This window comes from Syngnathus scovelli, chromosome 9, assembly GCF_024217435.2.
Source record: "Syngnathus scovelli strain Florida chromosome 9, RoL_Ssco_1.2, whole genome shotgun sequence".
In the NCBI taxonomy this organism is placed as follows: Eukaryota; Metazoa; Chordata; class Actinopteri; order Syngnathiformes; family Syngnathidae; genus Syngnathus; species Syngnathus scovelli.
This window is the reverse complement of record NC_090855.1, coordinates 14,076,388-14,097,500: the sequence shown is the minus strand read 5'-3', so window position 1 is coordinate 14,097,500 and position 21,113 is coordinate 14,076,388. Positions and strand designations below refer to the sequence as shown.

The 21,113-nt window shown below is 44.2% G+C and overlaps 1 protein-coding gene and 1 long non-coding RNA gene across 4 annotated transcripts in view; both read right to left on the bottom strand.

Annotated features, from left to right (window-relative positions):
• The window catches only part of pbx2 (pre-B-cell leukemia homeobox 2), an 11,085-nt gene extending 3,961 nt beyond the window's left edge, over positions 1 to 7,124 (bottom strand). Inside the window, exons 1-5 of one of the 3 annotated variants that reach the window (XM_049730346.2) lie at positions 6,719 to 7,124; positions 3,854 to 3,927; positions 3,466 to 3,713; positions 2,917 to 3,107; positions 2,708 to 2,843 (exon numbers count right to left, since the gene is read on the bottom strand). In XM_049730346.2, the coding sequence (XP_049586303.1) occupies positions 2,708 to 2,843; positions 2,917 to 3,107; positions 3,466 to 3,713; positions 3,854 to 3,927; positions 6,719 to 6,975 (906 nt within the window). In that variant the 5' untranslated portion in view covers positions 6,976 to 7,124. The other 2 variants (XM_049730348.2, XM_049730347.2) reach the window with 2 other exon arrangements.
• Positions 1 to 21,113, bottom strand: part of LOC137840631 (uncharacterized) — a 146,008-nt gene that overhangs the window by 101,288 nt on the left and 23,607 nt on the right. The window lies entirely within an intron of this gene.

Genomic DNA, 21,113 nt, shown 5'->3' with positions numbered 1-21,113 from the left:
TGCGACCTACAGCGACAACCGCATAGTGAAGTTTGCTGACGACACGACTCTGGTGGGTCTCATCACGAAGGGCGACGAGACTCGGTACCGGTCGGAAGTTGACCTTCTGACCACGTGGTGCAGGGACAACAACCTCCTGCTGAACGTCAATAAGACCAAGGAAATCATTGTTGACTTCTTCCGGAAGGGTCACACAACACACCTGCCGCTGATCATCGACGGTGCTGTGGTGGAGAGAGTGAGCTGCACCAAGTTCCTGGGGGTGCACATCAGTGAGGACCTCTCCTGGTCCGCAAACACCTCGTCACTGGCAAAGAAAGCTCAGCGCCGCCTGTACTTCCTGCGGAAGCTCAGGCGTGCATGTGCTCCTCAGGCAGTCCTGTCTACATCCTACCGTGGCACCATTGAGAGCGTCCTCACCAGTTGCATCGCTGTCTGGGGTGGTAACTGCACTGAACAGAACTTGAAGGCCCTGCAGCGCATAGTGAATACGGCTGGTAAGATTATTGGTGCTTTGCTCCCCTCCCTGAAGGACATTTACACCTCCCATCTCGCCCGCAAGGCAACCTCGATTGCCAGAGATGTGAGTCACCCGGCTCACTCTTTGTTTGACCTTCTGCCCTCTGGGAAGAGGTACAGGAGCCTGCGCTCCCGCACCACCAGACTCGCCAACAGCTTCTTTCTCCAGGCTGTTAGGGCCCTGAACTCGCTACCCCCTTCTGCGTAGCGTGCGGCACTGTTGCGCTATTTTCGGGAATGTCTGCTGTACGCGCACTTGCTCCTTTTTTTTCTGCTCCTCTTATTTATTTATTTATTGTTGTGTTATTTATTCATTATTTATTCAGCACGCTTTTGTTATACTTGTTTACTTGTTTGTCTGCTGTGAGCCATGTCTTGTCACCGTGGGATAGGGGGGAACGAAATTTCGGTTTCTTTGTGTGTCTTTGGCATGTGGAGAAATTGACAATAAAGCTGACTTTGACTTTGATTGTACATTTCAGGACGAATGGTCTGAAGAATTCGCCTTTGTGGAGAGAACAGGTTCTGCATTTGCAATGACAAAATTGCATTGATGAAACGGTCGAATGTAAAGTGGCACTTTGACACACAGCATGCTACCTTTGCTACAAAACATCCTGCGGGAGACAGCAGGAAGAAAGCGTGCCAAGAGCTACTGAGCAAGGCACCAGCAGCAACTCCGCATATGGACTCGGCATGGTGACACTCATTCCGCTAGTTTTGCTGGATCTTTAGCAAGAGTGAGGAATGGAAAACCCTTCACAGATAGCGAGTGTGCTAAAGCATTCATGTTGGATGTAGCCAATGAACTTTTTAATGATCTTCCGAACGAAGACAAGATAATCAAACGGCTACAAGACATGCCTTTGTCAGCAAGAACCGTTCATGATCGTACCATCATGATGGTAAACCATGTGGAGGAAACGCAATTGAAGGACATAAATGCAGCGCCGTTCTTTTCCCTGGCTTTGGAAGAGTCAACAGACGCAAGTCATTTGTCGCAGTTCAGTGTGACTGCAAGATATGCTGCTGGTGACACACTGCTGGTCATTCATGTGATCAACTTTATTGTTGCCCGAGCCTTTAAATGGCTGCCAGTTTAAAACACTGCTGGATGAAGTTGGAAATAACTGTCACGGTCTGCTTTTGCACAGCAATGTGCATTGGTTGTTAAGAGGTCAGGTGCTCAGCCGTTTTGCGGCTTGCCTGAACGAAATCCGGACTTTCCTTGAAATGAAAGGCATTGAGCATCATGAGCTAGCAAAAACTGAGTGGCTCCTCAAGTTTTACTATCTCGTGGATATGACTGAACATCTGAACCAGCTCAACGTGAAAATGCAAGGCATTGTCAATACAGTGTTATCCCTTTTGAAAACAAGCTTATCATGGATCTTGAAACAGGTCGTTTACGACATTTTGAAAAACTGAGACAATTTAAAGATGCATGCACAACAAGTAACCCCACAAAACTTTGATCTCCACCAGCTAGCTGGCTTAATATCCAGTCTCCTACAGTCATTCAAAGCACGCTTTGGAGAATTTAGTGAGCACACTCATCTTTTTAAGTTCATCACCCATTCAAACGAGTGTTCACTGAACACAGACTGAGTTACATTCCTGATGTCTCCCTCAGAGATTTTGAAGCAGAAGTGGTTGACCTGAAGGCCTCAGACGTGGGTGAATAAGTTTAAATCACTAAATGAAGATTCGCAAAGAATCGCATGACAGAATGCGGAGTTGGCGAGCAGGCACGTGGACAGAAATGGAAAAAACCTTAACGCGAAGACCAGCTGTTTATCAAAACTTAGAACACACTTCCTGTCACATACAACACTATGTATTCATGTGAGCAGTCATTTCAAGTCCAACTTGAGTCCAACCTACAATCACGTTTAACGCCTGCATGAAGCTTAACCTCACCAAGTACCAACCAGACTACAAAGCCATCAGCAAATCCATGCAGCACCAGAAGTCGCATTAATGTTGAGTATATCACAACATTATTTACAAGAAGAAATTCAGACGCTTATTGTACTCACGTTTGTTTGAATTTAGTCTTAATATATATTAATATGGCTCACTGAAATAAATTTCCAAATATTTTGCTTTTATGGCTCTCTGGGTCAAAAAGGTTTGGTGCGGCTTCTCCCCGGACCCCCTCAAAGGGAGCCTGGATGGGCACACGCACCTGAGAGACGGTGATCCCGCACTGTTTGGCGAGTTCTTCTTTGGCTTCTTCGCTGGGGTACGGGTTGGACAGGTGTGAGTAGAAGTACTCGTTCAGCACCTCTGTGGCCTGCTTGCTGAAGTTACGCCTCTTGCGCCTGGCGGGACAGCAAAAGGGCGGGCGGGGGAGGGGTGAGCTCGGCTCAGTGCTTGTCGGAGGGGAAAGCTCACCTGGCGTCCAGAAAGCGCGACCTGAGGATCATGACGGCCTCGCAGGTGCTCTGCTTGAGCTGCGTCTGGATGGAGCTGAACTTGCGGTGGATGATGCCAACCATGCGCTCGATCTCGCGCGGCGTGACGGGGCGCGTGCGTGACTGCTCCCGCAGCAGGTTCATCACGTGGGTGGTGAACTCTGTGCACGCCTGTGCCCGCCACAAACGTTCACACGCAAACATGAGTCCCTCGCGGGGTGAGCCTCAAGAAGACATTTTGCTGTTGCAATAAGGCTGAGGGTCAACATTTTGGCGTCACCGTTTGCTCGTTGTCTCCGTGTTCGGTCCATTATTTGGACAGATTAGCCACCCAGTTAAAATGTGGCCGCAATGTTGACGCGTCAACATTTTGCGGGTCTCCAGAAAAGGCCCGGCCAAATGAAATGTTTGATTCTCTTTGGTTGGGTGAGCCATAAACAGCTTGAGGTCAGAAGACTCTTAAAAGTGCTTGAGGGTTTTGGCCTGTTTGTGCCACCGAATGTGCCATTTGGCGAGGTTGCCGGCCCACCTGCTCGTATTTCTCCAGCTCGGTGTGGTAGATGCCGCGAATCTGGCCCAGCTTGCTCTTGTAGTCCGAGTGCTCCAGGGAACTGTCGGGCGACATGCCGCCCGAGCCTGTGGCTGCTGACACGGCGGCGGCCACCGCCCCACCGCCTTTCTCGGGCCCAGCCACGCCCTCGGCCAGCAGCATGTTGTCCAGACGCACCAGCTGGGGATCCTGGGGCTCCTCCTCCTGGCTGTTCCTCACAGACAGGCCTGTGGACAAAAGATTGCCAACATAGCCTGAAAGAACCGTCTGTTTATCCAGTTGTTGCCTCTTTTGAAAGCGGACGTTACAAAAGTCGTGCAGTTTACGGATGAGAGTGCGCAAGCACGACAACAGAAGTTGTGCGTACCTGTCTTTTCTTTAATCTCGCACAGCACACTGAACAAGGCAGGCTTCATCCTGTGACAGTTGAGTGCATGTTTCCTGGGAAGACAACAAATGCACACGGCGCTTAGCACCAAGCAGCAAACTAACAAAACAGGAAAAAGTGCATTGTTTTTGAGCAAAGAATTTGCAGAGAGCACCATAGGGCAAAGTTAGAGAAGACTGTAGGCTTGCAACTGCGGCTTGACCTGCTGAATATTGATTTCCATTAACAGAGGAACGGGCATACGTATCATAGAAAATCCACTTATTTTTCTTTTATAGTCATTTTATTGTGCACTTGAGTCTCCAAGGTTGTAGATAAGTGTAATATATCCCTTCAGGTGCTGTAGAGGTACTTTTATGACCTGTTTGGGGGCTATTTTTTTACTCCATTCAGTTTTCTCCATTTTCTATTACGTATTTTTATCTACTACGTCACATCCTTTGGGGCGGGACTACCAAACAAGGTGGGTGTGTCCAAACCGTTTTGCAGATCTGCCATCTTTATTACTCGGAGAGACGTTTGTAGTCCAAACAACACCAGGATGCCGAAGTAGAGACATTCAAATGTTACGTTGTTGGATGCATCAATCCACACAAATCATTGCACGTCCCCCAACATTAGAACCTCAAAGGAGTGCCTGGACACATTTCATTTTTCAGGCAGTGTTCCCACGTCTGTGGGCAAAGTCCTGCTTGTTCAAGAACGAATGTTTCAGAAATCTTTGATCAGTATAGAGAAGGATTCGCTGAAAGACTTTGTTTCATTGATGGTTCAGTTCCTTCAATCTATGGAACTGACGGACACAGTAAAGCGGCAAGCTTGAGATGACACAAAAATAATAAAATGTATTTCACTTTAATAATATTGCATGTCTTTCAACTCGTATTCATAGCATTAGCGTCAGGCTTTCTGCTGATTTTAGAGCTGTGCGCTCTATGGTTTTACTTCTGTGGGTGTATTTTGAGGAGTTGTATCAGAATAATTGCATCGAAGGTGCTGTATTATTCTTGGGGAACACAATAATGTCTTAAATGCATTCATTTGCTTCTCGCTAACGCTACCATTAGCTGACTTTGTAGCTTGACTGCAGTGACAAGATGTGTTCATAAATATTGTGAGGGGATTTATTTTGTTACGTGTTATGTATGTATGGACATGTCTTCTGCCATTGACATATTTGAATCAATCAAAAGCTTTGTGGCGCAAGTAAACGCTACCTCGGCTAAACTACAAACATGTCGACTGGGAAAGGGAGGCGCACATCTTGTGGCCTGGAGGGTGTGAAGTATCTCATTTGCATTTAAAGAGACCGCACCAATGCGGCTTGCTCGGAACAAGTAGAAAAGAGGGACCTGTGATGGTATCAATACGAGGAATTCAGACAAAAGCATCGCTGTTCCACTTTATACAGACCACAACTGAATGAATAAAACGTAAAACAGTAGAATTTATTACCGTGATACGTGGGCTTTAAAGAAAACCTCCTTCTTTAAGTCAAGTAATGTGTAACTGTTACTTTGGCAAGGTAGCTGTGGAAACTATGAAAGAAGCAAGTTAGCATGATCAGATAGCTTAGCAGTAAGAACACAGGCACCGAGAGCCAGTGGCCTACTAAGCAGGCTAAAGCTGCCTTCACGTCCTCCGGTAAATAAGTCAAATACCAAAATCCAACGTCAAAAATGCACATGAACACCCACTCACATCGTCATTTCCAATGGAAAGCAGGAAAAAATGTTTTTATACATGAACTGCCGAGATGAGAAATGCTGACCTTTCAACATGGCGGAGAGTAGCGAGAGCGTCGTGAATGGAAAATTTTGCATTGTTAAACATTCTTTACTGTTATTTGGTTAATTTGTGGCCTCCATGGTGCTGTGGCATACACAATTGTAATAACATCACCATTGTTTCCGTGTTTAAAAACACCATTATTATTTAGTTTTAAAAGCAGACGCTCACAGTCAGTTGAGGATAACGTTGTTGCCTCCCGTATAGGAAGGTACTACTGTGTGGTCTGTGCTCGTATGCAGTTTTCTCCTCTTCCTGCAGTAGCAAATGAATTGAGAGGTCCAATACAGTTTTACCCAAGCAGCAGATAAGGGTAAACTCGGGGTCTGCCATGTTCCCCTTATCTACGACAGCAAAAGCACTTGAACACAATGTACTCGTAATTTCCACTTCACATGTACAAGTGGAAAGTTTCATCTTTCCCATGCCACTTGAAGGCAACGTAAGAGCTTGCTTAATGCACACGGAAATGGCATATAAGTCGTTAAGCGTTGGAAGCGCGCAAAGGGGACGCCACAACCGGACGAGCTCGAGCTGGGCACCTCGCGAAATGTTGAAACAAGTTGTTCAACAACAACAAGAAAACGTGCTGCTGCCATTAGTTGCGAGCTCAGCGCTAACACGGACGCTCACGGCCAGGACGATCGGTCAACACGAGCGACTCGAGCGGGCTAACGACGAGCCCCTGGGCGCTCGCGTGGGGTTACCTCAACCAATGTTTCCGCCCAAAAAGATGTAGTTGAGCAAATGACGTTTAATGCAGCTTGGCGACCGCCCTTTGCGTTCGTGGCATTGGCTTGTTAGCCAAGCCTAGCATAGCCAGCTAACAATGGCTGCCTTCCCGGCTAGCTCGGGTCAAGACAACCATCAATCCCAAAAAGCTACACATGATGACATTCCTATTTCGTTCATAGTAATACATTCACGTTATGACGTTTGACTTGCTAGCTGGGAGAGAGCGGCGAGAAATGATGAAAGGCTACAAAAAACAGGCAGTATGTAAGTTGCGGAAACTTTATCAAAAATCAAGTTCCAAATCCCCAAATGTTGACAGACTTTGCCTGCGCCTCGTCCAGACTTTGGTCGGTGATGGTCATGATCTGTTGCAGGATGTCTCCGATGTCCTGGCGTACTTCGTGTCCGTTCTCGGCGCCGTTCTCCATGCCCGACGGAGGCTCGTCGGCAGGGTGGTGTTGCGCTTGCGATGGAGGCGGGGCTCGGTGCGCCATCCCGGGGTGGCCGCTCATGGCGAGGCCCCGGCCGTTGGAGGCCCCGTTGGCCGTCAGAGGCTGCTGCGGCTGCTGCTGCAACATCTCGTCGAGCGACGCGCAGTGGCGGCGGCTACAACTGCTGCTGCTGCCCCACGACTGAGACTGAACTGAGCGCACCAGCGCCACCACTCCCCCAGCGCACACCAGGCGGCCGCCGGCCGGGAGGCTTAGCGGCCGGGACGCCCCCTCGCGGCAGCTGCGTCGACCTCCAAGAGTTGACTGTCTCCATCGAAAATAAAGCACCGTCGATGTCAATCGTTTACTCTGACATTTATGAATAATAGCATTCCAATGAAAACCCTCCAAAGTGAACAAAAAAAGTAAGATATTTATTTTCTTTGTAGATGTCAAATCCAAATCATCGTGACAGTATTCGCTTGCATGGAGCATGTCTCCCAAAGTAAGTGTGACCAATAGAAGAATCAAGACAGGGTACTGATAGCGGTTTACTATTGTTGGATTTGGTCCACAACTTGGGAAGCGCGCTATCCGCGCCTCATGGCAAAAGACAGAGCCACTCATTTGTTATCCAATTGACTCACTGCGTGTTCCTTTTCTTCTTCAGTGTGAGGAAGACTGAGACACCGAAACAAAATTAGACTTCAACAGGTTGGTTGAGTTCAATCACAATTCTTGTTAAGAAAACTCTGTCTTCAGGAAAGATACAATAGCACTGGGCCTTTCGTGCGACAATGCTCAAGAGCAGAAAGTCTCCATTCAGAAAAGGCAACGTTCAAGGTTCTTTGGTCAGCTTATATTCAGTTGCACATGCCAGTGTGGGCTGAGTTTGATGGGTGATGAGTCTATGGGGGTGGGGCAAGTTCGCAGGAGAGTTTGATTCCATGGGAGTGGGTGCTAGTTCGGTGAGAGCTGGTTCCGTGGGGTTGGACCGTTGGGTGCTGATTATGGGCGATTCAATGTGTGTGGGGGCTGTTGTTTTCCTTCCCGTCTTTCGGCCTTGGCGATCACCTTTGGCCGGGTTCTTGGCTGTCTTTCTCCTGGCGTTCTCCCTCTGGCACCTCTGCTAGTTTTATCTCCAAGTGACCTTCCTATAAAAATTTTCCTCTATTCTTGCACATACACTGTCGCACGTCGTCCATTCATCATCCTTCCACTTTTGTCATTTTGTACGACTTATGTTTTGTGTGTGACATCATCAATTCGTTAATGTTCCCTGACTACGCAAAGTTCTTACTCATCACTTACCAGGCATTTGTTTGTTTGTTCTTTTGACACTCCATGTATTTGCTAACTTTGTCACATTCTTAATTTAATCATGCTTCCAACCATATCTTTTCATTGTTAGTCAAAATATTTTCCTTCTGTCCAGAACATTCAATAGCCAATGATGTTAGGATGAGGCAATCAAAGATCACAAAGAAAAAACATAACGAGGACTTGTGATCTCGCCAGAAAGATGAGTCAGCATCGAGTATTTGTCTCTGGCCCCCTGCCTGGGATAGGCACTGGTGAGAGGTTTAGTAGATAAGTCTCCCTTAATTGATGGATGGCTGGGTTCTGCAAAAAGCAGGGACTGTATTTTATAGATAACTGGTCCTCCTTCTGGGGCCGCCCCGACCTGCTGAAGAAGGACGGCCTTCATCTTAACCGTGAAGGCGCATTCACTCTTTCTAAAGTCCCAATGATCATCGTCACACACACATCTGGGTGTGGTGAAATTTGTCCTCTGCATTTAACCCATCCCCATGTGATTTTGATCCATCCCCTGGGGGAGAGGGGAGCAGTGAGCAGCAGCGGTGCCGCGCTCGGGAATCATTTGGTGATCTAACCCCCCAATTCCAACCCTTAATGCTGAGTGCCAAGCAGGGAGGCAATGGGTCCCATTTCTCACTTTGGTATGACCCGGCCGGGGTTTGAACCCACAACCTTCCAGTCTCAGGGCGGACACTCTACTACTAGGCCACTGAGCTGGTTCTAGGAATATAGATTACTGTTTGAGCCACTCATGACAGGTCACTTTAGAGCAGGCCGGGGCACAGGTGACTAGACCACCTGTTAGAATGGGTTTGGAGTCTGTTAAGTTAAAGTTAACTAGAGCTAGGCTAGACTTCCAGCATGCACATAGCTCCTTCTGTAGACTAAAGCGTCACAGTTTGAATAGTGCTTCAGTACACGTGAACACTTTCTACTGAGGTAGTAGACAAATCCAATCACTCCACCACGACCTGTATCGCTGATGAAACGGTGCCTGTTTCAGATAATATTACATGTGTACCAAATATTTACAATAAAATTCCCACGGTTGTATCGTCCTACGGCACTAATAAACATTTGAGAGGTGATGTCTGGCCTAGAGAACACAATCTTACTCGCATTCCGTTTAAAAATCCTTCGATAGATACGAACCCTGATCGACCGATTACACTTAAACTCGGTTTTATGAATATTAGATCGCTTCATACGAAAGTAGTTCTCATTAATGACCTCATCACGGAACATAATCTAAATGTTTTTGGTCTTTGCAAGATTTGGTTAAAACCTAATGAACTGTTGCTGCTTAATGAGACCTCGCCTCCAAATTTTGAGAGCTCGCATGTGGCACGTCCTCGAAAAAAGGGTGGGGGTGTCGCCCTCATCTCAAATTCCGATCTTAAGTTTAGGCCTCGTTCGATTAACGTATTTAAAACATTTGAAGTTCTCACTGTCCGATCCACCGCTTTACCATCATTATATCTTGCTGTTATTTACCGTCCACCCGGGGCTTACTCTGGCTTCCTGGATGAATTTTCAGAATTCGTGGCTGATCTAATGACAAATGCGGATTATATAATAATCATGGGCGATTTCAATATCCACATGAATTTACCGTCAGAGCCACTTACTTCGGCGTTTCAGACTTTAAGTGATACGTTTGGTTTTACGCAAGCCGTACAGGCAGCAACGCATAAGAATGGAAATACCTTAGATCTGGTATTATCCCAAGGACTGGCAACCTCAAATATAACAGTACTGCCATACACTACTGTTTTGTCTGATCATTACTTAATCAAATTTGAAGTTTTAGTGCTTTGTCAAAGACAAGAGAGCAATCAGAATTATAGCAGCCGTAATATTAACTCCATGACTGCAACTGAGTTACTGTCGCCGGAAACTGCCATATTTCCCGCATATATCGGCTCTATTGATAATCTTACAAATGAATTCAATGCGACATTGTTAAATGCCATCGACTCTGTGGTGCCGCTACGTCTGAAAACTCGCCGTAGATTGCCTACTCCGTGGTTCACAGATGAAACACATACGCTTAAGCAATTATGTAGAAAGCATGAGCGCAAATGGCATTTAACCAAACTTGAGGTTTTCCATCAGGCGTGGCGTGACAGCCTTCTGAAATATAAGGATGCGCTTATCTTAGCAAAAACTCGTTATTTTTCGCAAGTCATTAATCTCAATAAAAACAATCTTAAATACCTGTTTGATACAGTGGCAAAGCTAACACTACGCCAGCCGACCCCCAATAGCTCCTTCCACTCAGCTGACAAGTTCATGAAATTTTTCGCTCGAAAGATTGAATCCATTAGGGATAAGATCAACATGACCATTCCAATCGCAGTCAAGATCTCTGATTATCGGCGCTGACAATCATGCAATAACCCTCTCAAATTTTAAAAGTGTTTCCTTTGAAAGGCTTACACAATTGGTTAGTGCAGCTAAACAAACAACATGTTTACTCGACCCGCTTCCAGCCAAACTATTTAAAGAATTATTTCAAATTTTAGGACCGTCCGTCTTAAATATAATTAATCTGCCTGTCTCCTCTGGGATAGTGCCAACAGCCATTAAAACCGCTATCATTAAACCGTTACTTAAGTGACCAAATCTTGACCCGGACTGTCTCAGTAATTATAGGCCAGTTTCAAACTTCCCATTCATAGCAAAACTTCTTGAAAAAGTAGTAGCGCAGCAGCTTATTGATTACATGGTCACCAATAATCGATTTTAGGTTTTAGAGCTAATCATTCCACTGAGACAGCACTTGCTAAAGTGACTAATGATCTCCTCATAGCTATGGATTCAAACACTTCATCGGTATTGTTACTAGTTGATCTTAGTGCTGCTTTCGACACTGTATACTGCGATATTTTATTAGAGTGTCTTAAAAGTTGTGTTGGTATTTCAGGGTCAGCACTAGGCTGGTTCTATTCCTATCTATCAGACAGGACGCACTGAGTAGTCCATGGCAATACGTCCTCTGAGCTCTATAATGTTACGTGTGGTGTCCCACAGGGATCGGTACTTGGACCAATTCTATTTAATGTTTATATGATTCCGCTTGGGGACATAATATGTAAATATAATATTAGTTTTCAATGTTACGCGGATGACACCCAATTATATATGCCGTTATCGATGACAGAGCCGCAGGACTGTTGTAATATTGAGGCGTGCCTTGCGAAGATCAAGCAATGGATGTCTCTCAACTTCCTTTGTCTTAACCCAGATAAAACTGAGATGTTGATAATTGGTCTAGCTCATTATCAACACTTATTTAAGGAAACCACTATAACTATAGATAACCGTACTATCACTCAGAGCGATACTATAACTAATCTCGGGGTAATATTTGACCAAACGCTCGCCTTTCAAAAGCACATTAAGAATATAACCAGAATTGCGTTTTTTCACCTTCGTAATATTGCTAAGATTCGTGCGTTCCTCTCGACCGGTGATGCGGAAACTATTACATGTGTTTATCACGTCGCGCCTGGACTACTGTAATGCATTATTCTCTGGTCTTCCTAAGTCCAGCATCAAAAGTCTACAGTTAGTACAAAATGCTGCTGCAAGGCTGCATTCACGGACAAGAAAATTTGATCACATTACCCCAATATTAGCCAACTTATATTGGCTCCCAGTCCATTTAAGATGTGACTTCAAGGTTCTTCTATTAACCTATAAATCATTGCATGGCTTAGCGCCTTCATATCTCGTCAACCTACCGTATTTTCCGGACTATAAGTCGCTCCGGAGTATAAGTCGCACCAGCCATAAAATGCCCCAAAAAGTGAAAAAAAACATATATAAGTCGCTCCGGAGTATAAGTCGCATTTTGGGGGCAATTTATTCGACAAAATCCCACACCAAAAACAGTCATGAACGAGCAACAACAGGCTAAACGATAGCAACAACAGGCTAAACGATAGGTATGCTAACGTGACAAACACAAACAAAGAGCTGAGAACGGGCCTGACGTAACATATAGAGTGATTAAGGACAACTATTACATGAATAACATGTTTATAAAACCATCAGTGTCACTCCAATTCATTAAATAGCAACAACAGGCTAAACGATAGGTATGCTAACGTGACAAACTCAAACAAAGAGCTGAGAACGGGCCTGACGTAACATATAGAGTGATTAAGGACAACTATTACATGAATAACATGTTTATAAAACCATCGGTGTCACTCCAATTCATTAAATAGCAACAACAGGCTAAACGATAGGTATGCTAACATGACAAACACAAACAAAGAGCTGAGAACGGGCCTGACGTAACATATAGAGTGATTAAGGACAACTATTACATGAATAACATGTTTATAAAACCATCAGTGTCACTCCAATTCATTAAATCCATCGATCGTTCTTTGTCAACAATGGGTGCGCACGGCTGAGGGCGCTTGCGCTTCAAAATATTCCACAGGCTCATATAACGATAGATAAACTATATTTTAAATAACTATAATACAAGCCAATAATATTATCAAACCATCCGTGCACTTTAATTCCATTAAATCCATCGATCAAATTCCTCGTCCTTTGTCAACATCGCCGCGCGTGCGCCCTGACGTCAGCCTCGTCTTTATTCCACAGATCTACTATATAACTATATTGTAGCGTTAACAAAGTACAAGGATAGACGTAGGTTTGGTAAACGGCTCTTTATTAAACAAAACAAACTTCCAAGCGTGTGGCGGCGTGGACTTCCAGACAGACCGGGCGTGCGTAATGGCCATGTCCGAGCCCCACGCACCGTTCGCGGACAGCCACTCGGCCGAGCGTCGGCCCCCGACTCAGTAGAGACCGGGCGTGCGTAAAAGCCATAATAGTTTTTCAAACCTTCTATGTCACTCCAAATCCTTAATTCCTTCAAACTCGTTGTCCTCCGTGTCACTTAGAAATGGTCACCGCTAATGATGGTAGTCCTTGTGTGGGCACGTTTGTATGTAAACAACCGGCGCGCCGCGCTACTGACGTCACTTGAAATAGTAATCCATTGGTACATCACGGTTCTCCAAACTTTCTTTCTGCTGCTCGATTACTGTTTTCAGCTGCATATTTTACAACTTGAAGTTTGTAACCTGCAAAATATGAGTTTCTTTTTGGTGCCATTTTTCTTAAGCCCACCCAGTTGATGAGTCACGGCCAACGGTAAAATTTAGAGCGCCCTCATCCAGTTTCGTCTGAAAATATAATTTTTTTTGGTTGTTTTATCAAAGTCAAAGTCTGCTTTATCGTCGATATATTTTTTTATATACTAAGACACACAAAGAGATTGAAATTACATTTCCACTATCCCTCGGTGAGATAGTACACATATGCATACAAGCATCACAAAAAAAAACCAAGAAGGCACTAACAATGAATAAATAAGAGTATTGAATAAATGATAAATAAACAAATAATAATAAATAATAATAATAAATATAAGAGGAGCAAAAATGGAGCAAGTGTACATACAGCAGACAGTGGACTTGGATATGGTGCTTTAAAGTGTTAATTGCTTTATTTGACGTTTTCTCTATTTTTTATGTTTTGAATATGTTCAAGATAAAGAAATAAAAGCATGTGAAGTGATCAACTATACTAAAAATAACATGGGAAGTGGTCAACTATACTTGTAAGTGATGTCTTAATGATCAAGTAAAAATTTGTGAAAAAAAACATATATAAGTCGCTCCTGAGTATAAGTCGCCCCCCCACCCAAACTATGAAAAAAACCGCGACTTATAGTCCGGAAATTACGGTAGTTGTTCCTTATGTTCCGTCTCGTAACCTTCGTTCGCAAAACGCTAGTCTTTTAGTGACACCGAGGGCCTAGAAAATGTCTGCAGGGTCTAGTGCATTTTCTATTCGGGCTCCAGAGCTTTGGAATGCCCTACCAATGGATATTAGAACTGCTACCTCAGTAGAAACATTTAAGACACGTTTAAAGACACATTTCTATGATATGGCTTTTAATGAACCTGTTGTGGCCGATTCGGCTGGAGTTTGTTTTCGCTCCCTCTCCCTCTCCCCCCTCCCCCCACCCCTCCCAAGCTGACAGCGGCTAGCTGGATTCTCGTGGACCAATTCAGGATGAGGGAACTGCAGCTTACCCTCCTCGAAGACACTACCAGGACAATCGAGGGCACCTCCGGCAGCTCCACTTTTTCATTGATTTTCATATTATGTATTTTATGTGCGCTCTCTGCATCCATTGCAGCCTGGTGATCCTAAAAGGGGGATCTTTACATCTGTGGTCCCTTCTCAAGGTTTCTCATTTTTCCCCTGGTAGGGTTTTTTTGAGTATTTCCTTGCCCTTTTGGGAGCTTAAGATCAGGGGATGCTTTGAGAATAACTGTCAATTGTTTGTCTATGTGAAGCCCTTTGAGACTGCTTGTGATTTACAAATAAACTTGACTTGACAATAGCAATCCAAGGCTGGCATCTAGCATGAGGTAAAATATGACGTCACATCAAGCATTAATCAAAACATAGGATATAATCAAGTACAGAACATTCTTAGACACCTTGAGCAGAGTCCGTGATTTAGAATAACATCAAGCATGTATTAAATACCGTATTTGCCGGTGTATTGGTCGACCTTTTTCGATCCAAAATCGACCGAAAAAAATCGACCTCGACTTATACACCGAGTCATAAAATTTAACTTCTTATTCATCGCTTCAAATGTGATGGTAACCAAGGCCGTTTCTCATGCATCTCATTGTGCGTTGCACTTAGAAAATTTGAACCGGGCGGCGTGCGCGAGTGCGTGGCCCGCTGGAAGTCGAACGAGGCTCAGCGATCTCCTCCGTGGTGCTTATAAACAGCCGATCCGCTCGGCGGGGGCTATTTTCGGCCACTCGGCGCGTGCGCACGGCCTCCCGGATGTGCCGGGCGGCGTGCGCGAGTGCGCGGCCCGCTGGAAGTCGAATGAGGCTCAGCGATCTCCTCCGCGGTGCTTATAAACAGCCGATCCGCTCGGCGGGGGCTATTTTCGGCCACTCGGCACGTGCGCACGGCCTCCCGGATGTGCCGGGCGGCGTGCGCGAGTGCGCGGCCCGCTGGAAGTCGAATGAGGCTCAGCGATCTCCTCCGCGGTGCTTATAAACAGCCGATCCGCTCGGCGGGGACTATTTTCGGCCACTTGGCGCGTGCGCACGGCCTCCCGGATGTGCCGGGCGGGTGCGCGAGCTCGCCGGCCGCTGGAAGTCGAATGAGGCTCCGCGATCTCCTCCGCGGTGCTTATAAACAGCCGATCCGCTCGGCGGGGGCTATTTTCGGCCACTTGGCGCGTGCGCACGGCCTCCCGGATGTGTCGGGCGGGTGCGCGAGCTCGCCGGCCGCTGGAAGTCGAATGAGGCTCCGAGATCTCTTCCGCGGTGCTTACAAAGTGCCGATCCGCTCGGCTTGGAGCTATTTCCGGCCTCCCGTTGGTGCCGGGCGGCGTGCGCGAGCTCGCCGGCCGCTGGAAGTCCAATGAGGCTCCGCGATCTCCTCCGCGGTGCTTATAAACAGCCGCATGCGCACGGCCTCCCGGAATTTGAACACATTTCGTCAATAAATTTCGCATATTGAATTTTGAAGTTTAATATGATGCAACAATTGAGCTCGACTTATACAAAGGATATATCATAAAATCGTAAATTTCCGTCGAATTTTAGTGGGTCGACTTATACACCGAGTCGACCTGTACACCGGCAAATACGGTATTTCCTTAAGGGTCGTTATGCTATTCAGGCAATATATCAACAAACATTTGCTATTTCAAAGTGCACAGAAATACACATCAGATCATGAAGTTATAAAAACCTATGTCATTACCTTTGCTGGATTTTGTCCACAATTTAGGGAGCGCGTTATCTGCGCCTCACGGCAAAAGCCATTGCCTGTTACCTGTTATCCAATTTACTCACTACGTGCTCGTTTGATTTCTTCAGATTTAGGAAAATGCTAAGACACTGAAGCACAAATTAGACATACACAGGTTGGTTGAGTTCAATCACAATTCTTGTTCAGACAGCTCTGTTTTCAGGAAAGTACAATATAGCGCTGGGCCCTTCAAGAGCGGAAAGTCTCCATTCAGAAAAGGCAATGTTCAAGGTTTTTTGATCAGCTTATATTAAGTTGCGCATTGTGGGCCGAGATTGATGGGTGATGAGTCTTTGGGGTGGGGCAAGTTCGCCATGGGAGTGGGTGCTGCTTATGGGCGATTCGGTGTGTGTGGGGGCTGTTGTCTTCCATTCCGTCTTTCGGCCTTGGCGATCATTTTTGGCCGAGTCCTTGGCTGGCCCCCTCTGGCACCTGCTGGTTTTATCTCCACGTGACCTTCCTGTGAACATTCTTCTCCAATCTTGGACATACACTGTCGTACCTCATTCTTTCAATTTTGTCATTTTTTACGAAATTATGTTAGCTTTTGGCTGTGACATCATTAATCTATTGCTGTTCTTTTGATACTTCATGTCTTTGCTTATTCTTAGTTTAATCATGCTTCCAACCGTATCTTTTCTTTGTTAGGCAAAATATTTCCCTCTGTGCAGAGAGCGTTCAGTAGTAATCAAAAACTGGTGTCTAGCATTAGTCAAAACATAAGATACAACCAAGTACTGAACGGTTAAGACAACTCTGGCCGTGTCCATGATTTAGAGAAAAAACATCAGGCATGCATTACACAGTTCCTTAAGGGTCATTAAGCTATTTAGGCAATATATCAAAAGTCATTTGTTATTTCAAAGTGCTCAGAAATATATATCAGATCAGAAAGTTATAAAAACCTTTCTCATCACCACTTATCAAAAATGTCTAGTTATGTCTTCTTTACTGATTTGGTGTGTAGGTATAATTATATGCTTAAAATGTTTCTTTTATTTATTTAATATGTGAATATACTTGTCTGCTTATGTACTTTATTCAATGAGGTTTGAGCATACCTGTTTTTGTAGCTAGGCAGGACTTTTTGTATTTCGACCTCATTCCTTCACCATATATAAAAATGTCTAGTTATGTCTTCTTTATTGATTTGGTGTGCAGGTATAATTATGTGCTTAAAATGTTTATTTTATTGATTTAATGTGTGAATATACTTGTCTGCTTTTGTACTTTATTCAATGAGGTTTGAGCATATCTGTTTTTATAGCTAGGCAGGCCATTTTGTATTTCGACCCCATTCTTTCACTATCATCCACTTTAATTACAAATTTTGAATGGACTTAAGTGCAACAATCACCTCAAAATCCACACATTCAAACACACTAGTAAATGAAGAAAAAAATAATATACCGACACGTCTTCGCGCGCAAGTAGGGAACAAAATACTCCTTGGTGTTTTGCAACGTTCAAAAAATTAAGGCTGGCCAGAGAGAATTTTTTTTTCGTTGGGTCTAAATACGATTAGACATTAAATCACTCACTGGAATGAAGAGGAGAAGACAATCAGAACAGGTTTACTCGCGAGGAGAACGATAGAGAAAGCAATCTCAGTTACAACCTCCATCAGTTCTGAGTCCTTACTCCACATGCCCCTCTTTTTAATGTTATGGTTGCCCTGGTTACAGAGGCGTTGCTACACTAAGGGAGGGGGGGATTGTGTCTGTAGCAACGCTGATTAGCAAAAGAATGTAGTGTGGTGTGAATTAGCACTTCGTTGTTGGCTCGTGACCCCCCGCAGAAGCCGTCCCCAGCCGTCTTCCCTCACAGTTGGCTGACTCGTCCTCGGCTGTGATCAAATACCTTGAAGCACGTTGATTTCCGCTTTGCTGTAGAACAAATGCAACTAGACCTTTGCTAACTTTATCTACTTGGTAAATTAACACATAATAATAATAAGTAACTTGTCCTAAACACTTCAACACACATTAAGCAAACGTGAGGTAACCGGTATGCAGTTCCTTAAACAAACATTGAGTAAATATGGGATAACTTTTATGCAACTACTTCTAACTGTATGTAACCCTTAACAAAGAAAAACAGGTCTGATAAACTACAATCTATGAACCAAACCTACATCTAAATGAAAAGGAATGAAGTTCCTGTGAATGAAATAAAGAACATGTCACCTATGCAAATAAGGCCTGCTCATTGTTAGTGAAGGCCTCTTACGGGAACGAAAACACACAGACAACATAAGGACAGGAAGGTAACAAATGACTGACAGGGATCAAAAGACATCCCTATCACTAAAAAGGAAGAACCTAGATAAAAGGAAAGATAAACTCGTAAAGGCGAGGCCTTGGTCTGGCAGGCCAAAGCTTCACTTAAAATTATTCCAACAATTATATTGTCCAAAGTTCTTATTGTGTAGATCAGGGATGTCAAAGTCAAACACACCGAGGGGCAAAAAAACAAATTTGCTACAAGCCGAGGGCCGGACTGGTTCAATGTTTATTAAAATATATCGGAATGATTGCACATAGCCTTTTGAACTAAGACCTAACACAGTGTACATTATTTAATGATTAAATGAATATGGCAATATTTTGTTATGGCTCTGTCAGTAACTTCAAGGGAAAACATTTTCAACAGCCAAACAGCAAAAAATTCAATTGTTTTAAAAACAAAATGTGTTTCTTAATATCAACATAAATGCATAAGTAAAAGTGCATGCATTATAAACTGAAAATGTATTATTGTGCTGCTCTATGATCTACCGATCATTGCTTTCAAATCGTAAAATGAAAAAATAATCAAATCAGTTGTATTCTTTCTCATGGCTCTTATCTGCAATTTTCCCTTGGTCCATTCAACTGAAAAATAAATATAAATAAATAAAATTCCAAAATTTACGGCACACAGACATAACAATACTTTCTTCAAAGAAAAATCACGTCTTGTAGAAACAAATGTAAAAATGTAACCGAATTAAAAAACGGAAAATACGTTACTGTTCTGTGATGCTCACTTGTCTGAGGCTGAGCCTGATACTTTGAGGTGTCTCATTGTTTGTACAAGTTCATCAATGTTCGGGGTTAGGCTCTGAGGCTCAAAACCCGTTTTTGATCAACTCTCCTTCTGCAAAGGGCCGGGCTGATTTGGCGATCTCTTTTGCCACAATAAAGCTAGCCTTGGCAGCAGCCTCGCTTTGTGATTTAGCATACGTGAACATAGCCTGTCTGGACTTAAGGCCTCGTTTTAATTCTTCCACCTTCTGTAGCTTTTGTTCATATTCCATATTCTTGTCTTGGTCTGTGTGTTTCTTAGACATTTGATAGTGCCTTCTTAAATTTAATTCTTTCATTACAGCCGCATTTTCTCCACACAGAAGACACACAGGTTTGCCTCTTACCTCCGTAAACATGTACTCTGCCTCCCACCTGGCCTGAAAACCCCTGTTCTCAGCGTCCACCTTTCGTTTAGCCATTTTTGAGGAGGGGGGTATCAGAAAATTGAACTCTGCTCTGACTACTGATGAATAATGAAGCCGCTTGTGCGAGCTGCAGGGACATCGCGGGCTACCGTTGCATTGTGGGAAATGTAGTGTTGGTGCGTGCAAAACACCAACGGGCGGCTGTGGCCTACGGGCCGGTTCTAATAGTAATTCAATATCATCCAGGGGGCCATACATAATCAATTCGCGGGCCGGATCTGGCCCGCGGGCCGTAACTCTGACATATGTGGTGTAGATGGTATGTGTGTGTATGACTGAGTGGTTGCGTGCTGTGAGGGAACAGAGTTTGAGATCCGTCGATGGTCTTCCTCATGGATCACGTCACTCCATAGTGGTGAAAGCTAGCAAAAGAGCGTAGCATGAGGCGAAGGCCACAAACTTTAGCATGAGCCACTTGCATTCACCAACAGCCGCCAATCCTCTCACTAGCGCTCGCTCACAAGCGCAATAGCGTAAATCGTGGCGCTGTCGTAAACTTTGCAAAATACGGTGTCGCAACAATCAACAAGAAAAAAAAACTGCAATGGTAAAAAAAAAACCAGCATACTGTACTAGAAAAACTGTAACGGTGGATTGTCACGAACGGAGATGTAGCACTCGGGTGACCAGACGTCCTCTTTTTCCTGGACATGTCCGACCTTTAATCCCTAAAACAATTTCAAAATTGTCCAGGATTTTGTTGGACTGCCTCAAACATAATACATGTACAGTACATTGTCAATAGAATTGCCACTCTGTTCCATTTCACTCAATTCCAGGTTTTTCTATATCGTTCGCAAATAAGTCACGCGCCCTTCTCCTAGTCACTTTGCCTCGAAGTAGGGTGGGCTGGCCAGTCTACAACGGTGGATTGTCACGAACACCGAGTGTTTGCAAGCAATTCCGAAATGAAAATGCACGTTCGCTGAGGATTTGAATAAAGAAATTCCCGTGGTTTCGCCAGGGTCGTGTGATCCTTATCCCTGTCAGTCATAGGCGTCTATTAGATGTCTGCTCTATGTATAGACCTAATTTAGACGTCTAAAACTGGTCTCGGTATAGACCTAAAATAGACGTCTAAATTAGAAACATCAAATATGATCATATTTTGAAAGTCTGAACCAGTTGTAAGTTGTATAAAAAATGTACAGAAGTTGTTTGGATTTGTGTTTAACAAGCATATTGTTCCGTACATGTGAACTGGTTATTTCTGTAACCTGATATAGACGTCTATTTTAGGTTATTTTATAGACCTAAAATGGACGTCCAAATTAGGTCTATATATAGACCTAAAATAGACGTCTAAATTAGGTCTTTATGTAGACCTAAAATAGGCGACAAATTTAAATCCATTAAATATGAAATATTAAACCATAAACCAGCTGTAGGTTGTATAAATAAGATGATGATGATGATGATGATGATGATGATGATGATGATGATGATGATGATGATAGAACTTTATTCACCCCACAGCGGGGAAATTTACTTGTCACAACAGCGCATACGAGTGCAAGAATACTGAAGGAATGAGGTCGAAATACAAAAAGTCCTGCCTCGCTACAAAAACAGATATGCTCAA